Source organism: Poecilia reticulata, linkage group LG4, assembly GCF_000633615.1.
Source record: "Poecilia reticulata strain Guanapo linkage group LG4, Guppy_female_1.0+MT, whole genome shotgun sequence".
Classification (NCBI taxonomy): Eukaryota; Metazoa; Chordata; class Actinopteri; order Cyprinodontiformes; family Poeciliidae; genus Poecilia; species Poecilia reticulata.
The window spans coordinates 8474519-8490088 of NC_024334.1; the positions used below are offsets into that span (position 1 = coordinate 8474519).

The 15570-nt window shown below is 35.5% G+C and overlaps 2 protein-coding genes across 2 annotated transcripts in view; one reads left to right on the forward strand and one right to left on the reverse strand.

Annotated features, from left to right (window-relative positions):
- Window positions 1–89: 89 nt before the first annotated feature.
- On the reverse strand, window positions 90–14655 carry slc5a5 (solute carrier family 5 member 5). Its single transcript, XM_008406761.2, has 18 exons — window positions 10625–14655; window positions 9730–9815; window positions 8926–9340; window positions 8477–8542; window positions 8306–8357; window positions 7745–7812; window positions 7324–7478; window positions 6968–7108; window positions 6239–6368; window positions 5801–5889; window positions 5116–5228; window positions 4484–4554; window positions 4036–4122; window positions 1941–2143; window positions 1640–1737; window positions 1162–1247; window positions 841–933; window positions 90–717 (listed from the first exon to the last, which is right to left on the reverse strand). Exons 3-18 carry the CDS (start codon window positions 9280–9282, stop codon window positions 649–651), a joined length of 1878 nt encoding a protein of 625 aa, XP_008404983.1. The 5' UTR covers window positions 9283–9340; window positions 9730–9815; window positions 10625–14655; the 3' UTR covers window positions 90–648.
- Window positions 14656–14738: 83 nt separating this feature from the next.
- Window positions 14739–15570, forward strand: part of jak3 (Janus kinase 3 (a protein tyrosine kinase, leukocyte)) — a 12705-nt gene continuing 11873 nt past the window's right edge. Inside the window, exon 1 of the mRNA XM_008406884.2 lies at window positions 14739–14750. Within this exon, the coding sequence (XP_008405106.1) occupies window positions 14739–14750 (12 nt within the window). The remainder of the gene's footprint in view (window positions 14751–15570) is intronic.

Consider the following 15570-nt stretch of genomic DNA (forward strand, 5'->3'; position numbering starts at 1 on the left):
ACACTATTTTCAAAAAAATCAAAAATTTTAAAATGGTAACTTTATACAAAATAAACATGTAGTAGTCATTCAAGTCTGCTCTTTGTGTGTTTGTTAATATTAATTTTACTGTTCACTATACATATATTTTTTGAAAAGTAACCCAAACTGTTTTCAATAAAGACGTGTCAACTGATTTTTTGTATATGACCATGTTGTCTCATCATTTACATTTGAGTGTGAAGCTGTGACCCACTTTGCTTCCAATAATAAAAAAACAGGAAAAAAACAAAGCCCTGATAACAGAGCATGAAATAAGGAAACCATCACTAAATTACGGCAAACGTACACACTGATTTAAACCGTTGTCTCTGCTTCCCATCATTCTCGTGTTGACACATTGCAGATGCACATCTTTCCCAAAACAGTACATACCAGAAGGAAATGAAAGTCTTTCATCATATTTTACTGTACTGGATATTATTTATATTTATGGCTCTTTGAAAGATCAATGACTCTGAATGTGTGTCAGGATTTTGAAACTTCAAATGATAAGGTAAAAAAAAACCAAAAAAAACTTTACTGCTACTACAGAGGAAATTCCAATATTCGCTATGAGTAATTTGGAGGTTAATACCATTTAAAAACTACATCCTCTTTTTTTTCCATTTACAGCACATCRTCTCTGGGTAGGCTCTTCAAAGGAACCACCACTCGGTTGTCTATTAATTTGTCCTCCTGAAAAACAGATAAAAAAACCTTTCAATACTTGACTGATTAAAATATTAAATTTTTTTTTTAAACTTGACAAACAGTTCCAACAACTCTACACCAGTTTTGCCATACATTTGGTTTCTTTACCTGATTATTTCCCATGTGAACTGCAGATATCTGTTGTGTATTCCTGCATGCATTCTGAACGAAGCAGGGGAACATCCTGRATATCACATCGGTCTTAAGACAAAAAAATTATAACAGAGATACTGTCAATGAATGCTCTTAAAAGACATTTGTCATAAATGTAAAGCATGTCTGAGATCTATAAAAGCTGCTGAAATGTCTAAACCTTTTCAGCATAGAGAGGGACATAAATAGATGCAAATGGTTACATAAATAATCAGGGAATAATTTATGGCACATCCATTCATTAGACAATTATTTCTGTTAAAAAAAAAAGATTACTCTGCTTTCTGACGAGATCTCTATCTCCTTTTTATTCAGGTCCCACCATAGCAACCCCTCTTTTATTTGACTCCTCTTTGTTGGCCCTGTGTGCGATAGAAACATGAGAGTTTGTTCATACATGCATATAACGTAAAGGAAAAAACATTTCATCCTTTTCTAGTAGCTCTGTGTAAAACCCCTTGACTTATCATTTTGGACTGAYATGAGCTACATAGTCTTGTTAATATTCACACCCACTGTGTTTCACATTTTGTCACGTCACAAGTATAACTATAATGTTGTAATTGTGACAACATATAAACATATAAAACTCTTTCAAAATGCACAGATGTTGTCTGGTTGTAACATTACAAAGATATTTTCAAGGGATGTGAATACATTTGCAATAAAAAATTGGAAAGATTTGGTTCAATGTGTCAGAGTGACCCTGTRGTTTTCACAACATTGACTTACGTAACACTCGTTATCTTTTTACCTGTTGCATAGCTCACTATCAGTCCCACCAGTATGACTGAACTGGTGGCCATGGCTCCGAAATAGAGGTAAGACACAGAGTAGAAGTTGAGGAGGCCACTGTTTTTAGAAAAACAAAAAACAAAAGCAACAACAAAAGAGTTAAGACATTTTATATKTTTTTTCATCATAATATCTCTACACAGTCTGTGTATAGCAGTCATAAACCTTTYATGTGAGTAGTTAAGATAAGATTAAAAGAAAAGATTYATGTTTTTAATGATTAAAAATAGATCAACATCTGAAAAAYTGTGTCTGCTAACCCTTGGTGYTTAGGATGAAGTGGGGTCAAGATGGAAACCTCATCCAGGTTAGAGCTGTTGTTTCTTGTGCCATTAGCAAWGCTGCAGCCATCTGTGAAGCTGGGCAGGACACCCATTGTCTCCTCACTGGGTGGGTGAAGAGTTGAACCCACAGCCAGCCACAGAGAGACACAGAATCCCGYCAATATTCCAGAGTAYGCGCCCTGCAATAAAGAATAAAATACCCTAATAATTGGCTGCAGTGTTATTGAATATACCAACAGTGTCTAAAAATGAATTTGTTCCTTTCAGCCCATCAGCATGCTGTTTTTCTTTTCTTTTCATAAAAGAAAACCCAATAAACCCYTGAAGGCCTGATTTCAAAAAGTCGTTGGACTGTACTTCAGCAGCATACAGAAGAACAATCACTCTAAAAAAAGAAACCAGGAAGTCAGTCCATCTTCCTGTTAATATGACTACGAACAGCTTCTGAGATCAATGTGTACGAGGTCATGTCTGAAAATTATTACCTTTACTCTGATTGTACATCATAAAAAAGGAAATTCCTATCCAACAGTCGGGTTAATGAACAAGAAAACCTTCTTTGTGGGATGGAAAGCGGCAAAGACAAATTGTGGCATTTACAACACTTTAGTGTTTAATTTAAAACACAGAGAAATGCAATTGAAAATCTGTCTAGTAAAACAGTTTGCTGTACACATAACCCTGCAGGGATTMTGGGGTCCAGTTGAGCCTTCAAACCATGTTTGAAATTTTAATAGTCAGTAGTTTGCTAATTGCATTAGTTTTGTTTTTTTTGTTTTTTTGAAAGGTTTGGGTTAAAAAGCGTCACCTCACTTCATGTCACACCTTCAGAGTTTAAATTTCCGGCTACCCTGCAGTAATAGGACCAAATAGGTCTCCAATCAGTACCAATTAAATTATATATTTTATTTTTTCCTGTACATACATTAATATACCTATTTAATCTAAGACTGCCTTCAAAAATTTTTTATTTTTTTTTCATGGAATTTTATATTTACCCACTAGTTGGCAGCAGAGTTAAAGTTCAAGTGGTAGCAGAAGTAGTAGTAGCTAATTTAAACAAATAATAATAATAACAATAAAAATAATAAAAACTTTAAATGTGTTTTTTGATGATTTTTAAAGCAAATTTTCTTGCAGGATGTSACAGCTGACCCTACTGTCACACWSACCTGAATGGTAACTGTTTGTTTTGTTCATCCTTTACATTAATTTAGACATTAATTAGTGAATAGTTTAGATTTTTATTTTTGAAAATTATTTTCATTAGCCTGACTTTTTAGTTAACTATTTGCAGTGCACACATKTAGCTAACTTTATTTGTCAGTTCTTTATATTTTTGTTAAATGCAACAAATTAATAAATTTGTTTTGAGTTACCAGTTTCCTTTGGAGCTGCTGCTGGAGGGTCACAGAAGAGCTCCAGCTAATTGACATCCAYATATGGCTGGCAAACCTCCTCAGTGGGTCATTCCATTTGTTTGCCAGGGGACGGGGAAATTTGGTTTTCTTTAATTTAATTTGACCATTTCTTTAATGTTTCTTCTATTTGGTAGATTCATTCTAATGTTTGTTTAATTTAAAGATTTGGTATTGTATTGATTAGTATTTGTTTAAGTTTTTGTATGTTTAATTACCCCTTGTGTGTCAGCTGTGGTCTGATCAGCCACTATTTAAGYTCCCCTCATGTCTTGTTTGTTAGGTCAGTTTTGTGTTTGAGTTCTTTGTGTTACTACCCGAGTTGGAGTTTGTTATGTTGACCTCAGTTTTTGGGTCCAGTTCTTCATTGTTTAATTATTTTTGAACTTTTTTGTAATAAATTAAGATTAATTTTGGATTCCATTCACTGTCTCTCTGGCTGGTTTATGTAAGAACCCTCACACAGGAACTAATTTGTACCTGAGTTTGAGTTTTTCTGGGGRAAACCAGMGGGATTARATGCACAATCTACTTGCTTTTGCCMTTTTTCTGCTTGACTTGACTAGTGGGAGCAATTGTATTTTTAGTACCACCAAGGTCAGGGTTTGTATTTTGTAAATCACAAGTTTTTAAGGGGGTTGGCAAACACTCACCAGCCTGTTTGTTCCTGGGACAAACATTCCCAAAATGAATACGCCCAGAACTGGACCACTGACCACACCCATGACAGTGAACGAACCCTGAGGAAAGAAGACAAGCAACATTCTGGGTTCAAAACAAAATGAATTAAAATCCAGGAGTGAAGATGAAAGTAACTGATTGAAACTTATTTAAAATCAGACAATAATACAACCAATTGGTTGGATGCAAGCATCACACTCACAACAGTTTTGTTTATTTACTTAATTCATCCATTCTGTGGGAGATTTTTTTTCCAAGGGTCAATGGGCTTATCAGGTCAGTTCTTACCCTAGGATATCCTTTTTTTGGGCGCAAGCTGGAGTACACATACACGAAGAGAAGATATAAACTATGCACAGGAAGTCTGGGATTGAACCCAGGAGCTTCGTGTTGTGAGGCAAATAATTCTGTATAACATACCTGAAGAACCCCCCAGTTCAGGAAGGAGGAGAGAGCTGCTACAGTGATACATCCAACTCCATACAGGAATGCTTTAAGAAAGAGAAGGAGAAATGTTTACTCTATTAGACTTACTTTGTSTGTTTAATGGAAGAAGTGGTTTACAGCTTAGATATGTCTGATCAAGTTCAACATGAAAGGTCAACTTGAACTCATCAAGATGTCTGAAATGAAATATTTGTTTTTTAATACTTTCTGTGTTAGTTACAGAGTTGATATCAGTAGAAGGTTGTACTTTCCTGGAAAATATGTTTTGTTCCTGGTGGCATGAAAGATGAATATCATATGAATGATTACTTKGAATYTTTTCTGAATGGGATTGATTCGTTTACATACTTTTATGCACTTGCACATAAACTGGTAGATATTGCTTTGTAAAAAACCTCCTGATTACATTTGTTTTAATTTGGCACCAATAAACTAAATTCAATTAGCATTATATTTCCAGCAGCTTGATGCCAGTATTAAGGTTTTCAKCTGGATTTTAGACCTGTCTTTGGCTTCTAAGACTTTTCAACCAGTCTTTACACTAATTTTAAGAAGTGGTGCCGAAATCGAAATCATTTTCACTTGCTTAGTAAGAATAAACCTACACAGTCCTTTGGAAACCAGGACTAGTTTCTTCTGTTTCATCTGGAGCAGATGAGGCCTCAGTATATCCTCCATCGTCACTGCAGCCATGGCGTTGATACTCGTGGAGGCAGTGCTGTCAAAAACCACGGCAATCATTTCACTTCGGGATGTCATAAGAGTTTAAAAAATAATGTTTATGCTCCTTGGGTGTCACAGCAGCAATAGGAAGAGGACTTAAAAAAAATAACACAGGGTTACAAAAACATTTTTTTGAAAATAGTTTATCTTTTGACAACTGATTTATTACAAACATCCWCTACTGAATCCAAAAATAACATCCATTTCTATCAATCAGGTCACGTTTTTATGCTAAGTTCACTTTTAAATCCAAGWTTTTTGTCTAAATGGATTTTTGGATTCAGCTCATCGAAATACTACTAAGTCAGCTGAAATAAATAAGACTAAGCTGAGACAATAATTTTTTTTCTGTAAAAGTACAAAGGCCTTCAGCTTTTCTTACATGTTGGATTATGCACAATGTTTCATGAAGAGGTTACATCCACCCATGTTAAACCATAATATCTGATACATTAAAAGAAACCATGCAAGGAACCACCCAAAAGTTGCAATTGTAATCTACAAAACTTCAGTGTATTCAGAGAGCATCAAGCAGCAGAATTAAGAAAAAACTGATTGTGAATATACCTGAGAGTCCCGCTATATGCACAGGCAAGGAAAAGACCTGGGAATCCTGGATGATTACTGAATATGTCCAACACGAAGAATGGCATGTACTTTATTAGAACAGAACAGGAAAAGTAGAATAGAGTGTTAGTGTGTAACTTTTGACAGAAGCATTTCATACTTTAGGAAACCGTGATCACCACTAAAATTATATATATAGCTGGGAAATAAACCTGCTCATGGTATCAATAGTTAGAAACCGAGAGTACAAGAAAACAGAACTAACTTCAAGCTTATTGTTTTGCATTACAAAACGTGGTTGGATAAGACTGACTGGAGCACAACCACGACATATTTCAATAATACCAGAAATTGAATTAACTTTGGCTGAAACACTTCACTACTTTTGAGTTATTGTAAGRCAAATTCATCTGCCTTCGCCCAGAGTCATCAGCATACCAGATCAGGTGCAGAAATCCTCCCAGATTTCAGCGGGTCGCAGAGGTTGTAATAAGCAAACATGACAATACCGCAGGTTGCTGCGCTGCTCACAATGAGGCACAGACCGATCTGATTTACAAACAGAGCCCTGGAAAATAAAAAAGTGTTCTTTATTACAATTAATCCTGTGTGATTCTAAGCAGTCAAGTGAGGCAAATATGGGGAAAGAAATGTCAGTTATGTGTGTCATATCTATTATTGAATGACAAGGTGCAAGCAGATTAACTAAGATAAGTTAAACAACAAAGGCATGACAGGAAATCTAGAAAACTCATAAATTCAAAAACATAGAGCTATGTGGCAAAAGAGCGCAAAGACAAATACATAACACTCTCCAGTAATGGTTGTTATTATTTTGTGGTGCTGTGTATTAGATTTTTTTTTCCAACATTTTACATGTAAAACCATATTTTTTGGGAAACTGAGATTTCCTCAGACACTTGAGTAACTTCCACTCCTCTCTGGAATCTGCAAACCATGTTCCATGCTTTTGTACTGTTAACAAGATAAATTAAAACTAACTAGTCCAAATATGATGGACTAGCAACGTGTCCAGGGAGTTCTACACCTCTTGCCTGTTAATTAGCCATTAGCTATAGGCTCCAGCGTCCTCATGATCCAGGCAAGACTAGGAAGCAAATTACCAATGGATAGATGTACATGTGAGTTATTTATAAAAACACTCACCACTGGGCTTCTTTCTCTGATCGGCAGGAAATGTAGCGCTGAACTTGTGCTTGGTTTACCCCGTACATGGACAACCAAACCAAGGAGCCCCCAACACTGAGGCTCCAGAAGGTGTAACGTTTCCGTGGATCGACATCAAAACTGTGGAGCAACATCAAGAACAGAATAAAGCACAACTAGAAACCTAAAACTAAATACATTTTGTGGTGAATATAGCTTGAGCTTGAGAGATGGAATKTTATTTCTAATCAGTGATTTTAATCTTTGTCGTCTGTAATAATCACTGTTATTTTAAAATGATCAAATGGCAGACTGYACCTCGAAATGGACACAAATAAATACAAAAARGCTTTTACTCATTGAAATTAAGGCGTGATCCATTGCTGGCAATCTCCAGTACTTGTGCAGGACCACCAACCAGAATTGTCCCTTGGATGAAAATTGCCATGAAGCCTGATAACATGACAACAATCTGGAAGACGTCGGTCCAGATAACAGCCCTCATGCCGCCCTGCACACAAACATTAGAGGAGAAAGACAGAGTGAGAAACCTGGAATGATGTCAGACACRGTTCTGCGCATGCAGGGGGAGAACATGCTCCCCTCAGAAAAATGCCAGGCYAGGATTTGAACTGAGGACCTTCTTGCTACAAAACAGCAATGCTAACAACTGCTCCACTGCACTGCCCAGTGGAAGAACATTAAATGTAAGAAAGGTTGCAATAACCCTGTTTGCATAAGTATTTACGCCCKTTGAGAATACCTTATTGTTCTTACCAGTGTGGTGTATATGGTGCAAATGAACCCCGTGGAAAAGAGAGACACCCAGATACTGAGTCCAGTAGCTGCAAAATCAAATGGGTTTGATTATTAATATCAAAGRTTWATTTATTTAAGCAACTTATCACTTTATAAATKTAACTATTATAGTATATTTGCTACTTTTTCAAAATATAAAAAACAACAGCAACAAAAATAAATTCAACTGGCATTGAAATGAAATAAAAGATGGARATATGTTTAGCTGTGATAACAGTCTTAGTACATTTAATATTTAAAATACATTTTATGACAAAAAATAAATTGCAGTGTTTKACGCTAYRGTAAAAGTTTTATTTATAAKCAAATATTCACAAGAATTTCTCTTATTGTGAAATTAATGGTTAAAAACTTAAAACTTCACTGCAACAAGTTTGTGGTTTAAAAAAAWATATAAATAAATATCRAGATCMATTGAAAAAAAATCTTAGAAATGCTAAAAATATAATGAGATTTCTAAATCAATCGATGAGAACATTCCCTCATTTCTTCCACGCAAAGCAAATTTCCCTCTCGTACCTTGATTTAAGATCAAAGCTGGTGCATAGATGACAATCCCAGTGTAAAGCAGCTGAGAAATGAGAAACACATTACAAGCAAATCTTCAAAGGAAAGTGAATCTGAGCATTCTCGGATATAAYGTGTAACATTCTGCTCAGGAGCATTGAAATGTGAGAGTGCTGCCCCTACCGTTGCAAGAATAAACTGGACGCTTCCCAGCAGCTGCATCCCTCTGCCAAACCTCATCTTTAGATACTGTGACAGGCAGATGGTTGGAGTCAGAACATCACAGGGTAACACACATCCTTCATCTGTCCTCACCTCACATATTAAGCTGTGTTGATGAGCAACAGGGGAATTTAATCAGCTGGACTTTAATCAGAGATATCGCAGCCCTATACCTTTACTGTAATCTAATACTATTTATAACTGGAAAATCAGGATATACATCGGAGCTGTATGAAATAAGAACACAAAATAAACTATGACTTGGTTCATAGTCACAAGAAAAAAAGTAAATAAAAAATATTAATCCTCTTGTCTAACATTCAGTTCTTGTTACTTTGGTCAACCTTATAGCACATTCCTGTTCACTTTATGAAATAACTAGTGCAAAAAAAGAGGAGGCTCATTGTGACCTGGTTGGTGCTGGTGATGCCCAGTCGAAAGAAAACTGGCAGGAACAGGTAAGCTGTCAGCAGGGAGTTGATGCTTTGTCCGAGGCACATGTAGAGGAATTTGAAGCCATAGCGAAATCCCTCTGAGGGAACACCCAGGACCTGGACAGCTGACATGAAGCTGGCACAGAGCGACAGGCCAACAGGCACAGCCGGCATGCTCCGACCTCCGGTGAAGAAGGCCTCTGCAGTTGCATCCCTTCGCTGTTTTTTCAGAGCCTGAAAAAGCCCAATCGCCATGGAAACTGACAACATAGCAGCAAAGACGGCGTAGTCAGCCAGCATAAACCCTGGATTACTGTCAGTGTTTTCCTCCATTGCTGAATTAGGATCTTTCTGTCTTTAAGTCTCTTCTGAATCCAGATGTTTAGTTGATCTGTCAGAGGAAGCCACACAAAAACAGAAGCATGTCAGTGAGTTGTGTTGATGGATTAGGATCACACGCGGAACAAATCTGTTCACTTGACCAAAATTTGCCTCCAATCTGATAAGTATGTAGTTACTGCAAGTTAGTGCTAGTTATGTTCACCTATCCCAATATGACCAAATATAGATACTTTATAGATTTTCAGGAGAGTGGTATATAAAGTATGAATTTTGTTTTAAAATAATTCAACTACAAGTGTTACTATTGGAGCCTCTCAGCAATAGAGAGTTGTGGCCTTTGTCTTTGTTTGAGTTTGGATGGTCTCCATGTGCATGTGTGGATTATCTCCAGTTACTTTTGCTTCCTTCCACTACATAAAAATCTGCAAACTAAGTTACCTGGTCACTTCTGTTTGCCTTTAGATGTCACTGGTTAATGAGTCACCTGCTAACCACTGGAAATAGATGCCAACCTCCCTGGGGCCCTGAAAGGATTTAATTCAAATGTAACTCATTTACATTTGGATGTAAATGAGTTACATTTACATCCAAATGTAACTCATTTACTCACTTCAACACACTAGTTGTCCTAAAATACACTTGAGTCGTGAGTTTAGACAATTTATCACAAGGTTATAGTTACAAATCCAATAAGAAACTAATTAAGGTGTTTAACATCCTAATGTGCAAGAAAAGGGARAAATCCCAAGGTAATTTATGATAAGCAGAAAAAAAAATATTCCTATGACAAAAAGATTAAGAAGAGTGGTAAATAAAAAGTTAGAAACAAAAATACCTATTTCAAAAAGAAATAAAAATAATTATGGAAAATGTTACATTTACAATTGTATGTAGCTTTTTGCTTTTTAAAATAAGAGTGGGAACTCTTCTAAAACTCAGCACATCATCAGAAAATACAACTGYTCCAATGTCAAAAAAATAGAAGCAAAAAAATAATGCTTTTGACAAAAAATTTTAAAATTCACATTCAGATTGACTTTGTCTATAAATGTGTTTCTAGTTGCAAATTTCAGAAAAAAAGATGCAGCATACATATTTAAACACTGCAGTTTAAACACCAATGTCACAATTTTATTCATTCAGAAAGCAAAGCATCGTCAAACATCTTTACCATCTGAATAACCAACGTCAAAGTTGCTTTTACTCACACTGTAGGCATAAAATACATGTTTTGAACAACTACAAATTAGATGGCTAATTCCAATGTAACTGCTTCTAAAAGAGACAAGCTTCATTTTATGAAATAATGCAATAAAGCACATTTAAGACTCACCCTATGTCAGTTCAGTCCAGTCTGTGAAGTAAAAATGTGCTGACAGCCAACTTCACCCCTCAGCAGCTGGAAGATATCCGTGCACCTTCTCTGACACACTTGTGTTTGTGAGTAATGCCTCAGCACATCTTGAGACCTTCCTTAAAGGAAGACACTCAGAGGAGAGGGTCAATGAAAGTTTGAAGGTTTACAGTGTGCAACCAAACAGAAATATATACGGATGCTGATAAAGGAATAAGTGGGAMATGAGCTGGAGAGAGGGCATAATTAAACATTAAGGTACAAAGGAGGGATTTGTGRATATTTGGGTATAACTTCAGCGTATTCTAGATTTATTCCAAAATCTGAACACAGACCATGACCTCCCAGCAAACATGTAAAATAGATAAAWATTTGCCAAACCAATAAATTGGTGAATCCTAAAATATTCAACAAACCTGCAAAGAATAATTCCAACTGCTCCAAAAAAAAAAAAAAGTATACCTTCCTTTTGAAGAAATGGTCTCTAACAAAATGAAGAACAGTAAAAACACCATCTTATCTTCTTTCTAATACTGATTGCTGGAATTTGATCTATACATATGATGCCAGTAACATACATACAGTAAATGATCATTAACTCCTCATCAGAAAAGTTGTTGTATGTCAATAGCTCTCTCTCAGATTGATTATTTTCATTCAATCTTAAAAGAGCAATAAAGTCATTCTGTTCAAAAGTCCCTAATATTAATGGCGAGCACAAGGAGTGCTGTTCAGTTACAAGAGACCGYGCTTATGTCCATAGATGYATAATACARTTAAAGGGAAAAAGAGCTGGTTCTAAAAGAAATGACCATTTTAACAGAGATTTGCAAAAAAATGGTAAATGATGAGGAAACTGAAAATGACAACAGCAGCTGCAGATGTGTGATTGACTTTTTAGGCAGACCTTTGAAGACACTCTCGTAGTAATCAATTAAACTAAAGATTAACTCATGAATKACTTCCTTTAGCTCTTGCTGTGACATTAATCCCAGCAAGAGCTAAAGATATGTGAAAGACATTTATTGTAAGGCTTCCGACACATCCTTACCTGAAGTGACACTAATTGCTGTAAAAGAGCATTTTTTTAGATGACTCTCTTGTGTACCTGTAAATTGTTTCTATTGTGGTTACAAGCACTGGCTTTATTGCATATAAAACTCTGTCAGAAGCTTAAGCTCAAAGTAGAGTTCAACCTTAAGTTTAAACAGTGTAATAAAACTCACTATGTTGGTTCTGATGCTTCAATCATTACAAGCTTTAAACATTTGACTGTAAACGCTTGGCTATTTTTGTCTTTTGCAGCAAACCTTGACCCAAATACATACTACAGGTAATAAAATCTGATTCGTATAAAACTGTTACACAAAAGTCAGTTAAATGAGGATCTGTAGTAAATATTGTAAAAGTTCCAACTTTATTGGTATATTTAAGGTTATGTATCTCTTCCAGAAAAAAAATGAGACCTTTAATAGTTTTTACAAGTTTTGACAATGGCGAATGATCAAAAAGGCATTTTAGAAACAAATAACTATCCAGGGCTTTTCCCTAATTTACTTTAATTCCAAAACAGTAGCAGTTTTCTGCTATAGTATTCAGTGTGGTTTTACTAAGTTTAATAGTTATAGATGTACCTCTTAGCCAAGAAACCCAGCATTTGATAATTCAAGACCTGTTCAGCTTGTGTCAGTAAGCGGAGTGCAGATTATTGTAGCCAGTAGGAAAATGATGGTTGAAATTATGTAAAACAATTAAAAGATTATATAGCCTAAAATGTGTCTTTTGACTCTTATTGACCTTTATGGAGCAAGAAATGGGAGAGACGTTGAATGAGAAAACAACATATCTGACACCCCACATGCAATAGAGCTAACATCACACAGCTGGTCCAGCTCCRTACCCTAGTTGCTGTATTTACTCAGGTCATATTTATCCAGTGTGTATTTATTTCTGATTATCYGAAACAAGGCTGACAAAAAACAGCAAAAACAGAAGGAGCAAACAGGTTTTTCACTGAACATGTTTTCATATCCATTGCAACATAGCATACACACACTTTACTGTATCAGTAAAATATCTGTAGGGCTGCTTGCAGTAAAATATGACTTTAATATGAAAGATGTCTAAGTGGTCAAACTGCACAGCTTCATGTTCTGATCCCTCTCTGTCAGAACAGAAGGGATGACCCCTGAGTCGTTGTCTTATTTAGCATTAACAGGAAACTGGTGGTTAATCTGAGTTAATCAAATAACAAGGAAATTTAATAGTGAYATATGATTGCAGGAAAAGTCTGTATTGATTCGTATATTTTCATTATGAGGAAACAAACTCCACTAAAGGAATCCAGGAGCTAAATTTGCACACATCTTAACAAATCTTTAACAAACTGAATAATGTTAAGCAGGAGAACTTATGCATTTGCAACAAGTGCAAACAGCAACATGAAAAGTGCAATAAGAATGAATTAAACTCATAGTTCAAGCTGGATGTGAATGCAGCTTAGACCAGGTGGTTTTGGTAAAACTAGAACAGGAAGCTGCGCTGCTGAGAAGCGAAGCCACAYTGGGTTTCTTTTCCTGAAATGTCAGATAAATCGATTTCTTGAAAGATGGACGTTCGCTTCCATGGAACATAAGCTTCTCTCATGATCATTTCATCATCAAGAAATCTTTCAAAAGAAAATAAAAAAGTTCTGTTTGAGTTCCTATAATAACATAATTATGGTGTCTAATTTTCTTATTGCTGCTTTATTTGTTGTTCTATGGAGCAGCAGAAAGAGAATCTTGCTCTTTTACAATCAAGCTTTTGAATACTGCATCTGTGAATGGAAACTGTCCATATTTGGAACAAACATGACTGAAATACAATAGGCAATGTTTTCATACACAGAAAATKTAACTGTTTTGGAGGCTCTGAATGTTCACATATTTTCCTGTAAATRTGTCAATGTTCTCCACAGGCTCATTCAGAAAGATGCAACAATRGTAAAGGAATCAGGAAGTTTCAATTTTAGRAGAAGAAATCCCCTTTTTTCAGTCAATGTGCAGCATATTGTGGTTAAGTTGTCTAAGTACTGAACAGAATATAATTTTGTGTGAGAAAGTAAAGTTTTCTTCATGTTTTGTGACTGTGAAATAAAAAAAAAAACAACTGACAGCGATCAGACACTGTCGACATTTTTGGTACGCTTGTCAAAAATCAGGAAATCAGATAGTACTTCCTGTCAACACCCTGACACGCTGACAGTGACATACAGAGAATAAGAAACGCAGAAGTCAAAAAAAGGAAAGCACGAACTTACAGGAACAAACCGATGAACTGAAGAAATAAGGACATCCAAATGTAAAAGGTAACAGGTTGACCAGCGACTTAAGGTTTTAATAATATTTATGTTTGGTGCTTGACGTTGGGACTATCAGACAGTTGTTAGAAATTATGTGCTGGGTAAAGTCGACTGTTCTCAACTAATAACATTGAAATGTTTCTCTGTTTTGATYTGCTGTAGCTGTGTGTGTATTCAGTGAATGCTTACCTTTACACATTTTAATGCTTCAATATTCTTTTTATTCTGACGTGTTTCAGTSTGAATTCTGWGGTAGATGTTATTTCCTGTGTCAAATAAGTAATTTAAGAGCCAGTTCTKAAACATGAAACAATGGGACAGAAGTTACCAAARGGTTTTCTTTACTTTTCATGCTACATTGMTCCTTATGTAGCAGASCATGCCAATCAGTTTCACAAAAACCCAGTGGGAATCCCCAAAGGTCTTTGAATATTATTAMATGTCTGGTACGTAACCACCTAAAAGGCAGGGGGACAACAGRGGACAACACAAGCAAAGACTGCTACCCTGTTAGTGTGAAGCTTCATATTGCTTCAGATTCTCAAAGTTACTCTTTTCTGATCGCTTTTCTTATATTCAGCTTCAAACAAAGCAACTTCCTCGTAAATCAGTTACAAGGAAGACAAATTTTTTATGTTATTTATATTATTTATGTTATATATAATTACTTATGTGTATAAATATTATTTATGTGTATATATAATTACACATAAAGTTATGTATAATTAGATATATTTTTTATAATCTACAATGGCGCAAAATGTATGAAGRTTATCAAATGATTAARCATCTTGAGCAATAAACCAAGCCACAGGAAGCATGAAAGCTAATAACAGACATGACAGAGAGACAGAGGTTCAGTAAAATTAGAAAATGCTGCTAATGGTTGTCTTGTTTGGCCCTGAATTAGAACTTCATAAAGAATTAGAAGAATTGGCTTTTTTTTTTCCTGACGATGTAATGTGAAGAAGAAATCTGCCAAAAAGGCGCTGACAGTAATCCGTTACCTTTACTCCAATTTTTTTTTTCCCTTTGTCTAAACAAGAGATCTGAGAACAGTCAGAGGAAGGAGTAGCAGGTGTGTGTCTTCCAAAGCATTATTGTTGGGTTGTATAACGTGCTGCAGCTTTGATGTTTGTAGTATGAGAGATATGCATCTTCAAAATGTGTGATGATTTGTTGATTGCAAAACTGCACATTTCCATATGCTTTTCATGTATTCGAATTATTATACTTCTAAAATTTCAGTAGTTGTTTGTGTGTCTTAACTGCTTTTYAATGAAAGTACAGAACTAAGAACATCTGTAATTTCTTAGAGCTGAACATGTAAAGTGTACTGAATTTATTGAGTATTCTTGAGATAATCTTGTTACAAGTTTGAGACATAATACAGTCAATAAGGTTTGGAAAATACATAACTGAAGCAGAGAAATACATTGCCTCTTCAACCTTATTAACAAGACCGTTAAACTGAGTATGTTTATAACAGTCATGGCCATATACTGTAAACACTGCTGTATGGTGACACATCTTTTCACAATAACAACTAGACGTTTGGTCGTTTTGAGTAAATGGGACTTTC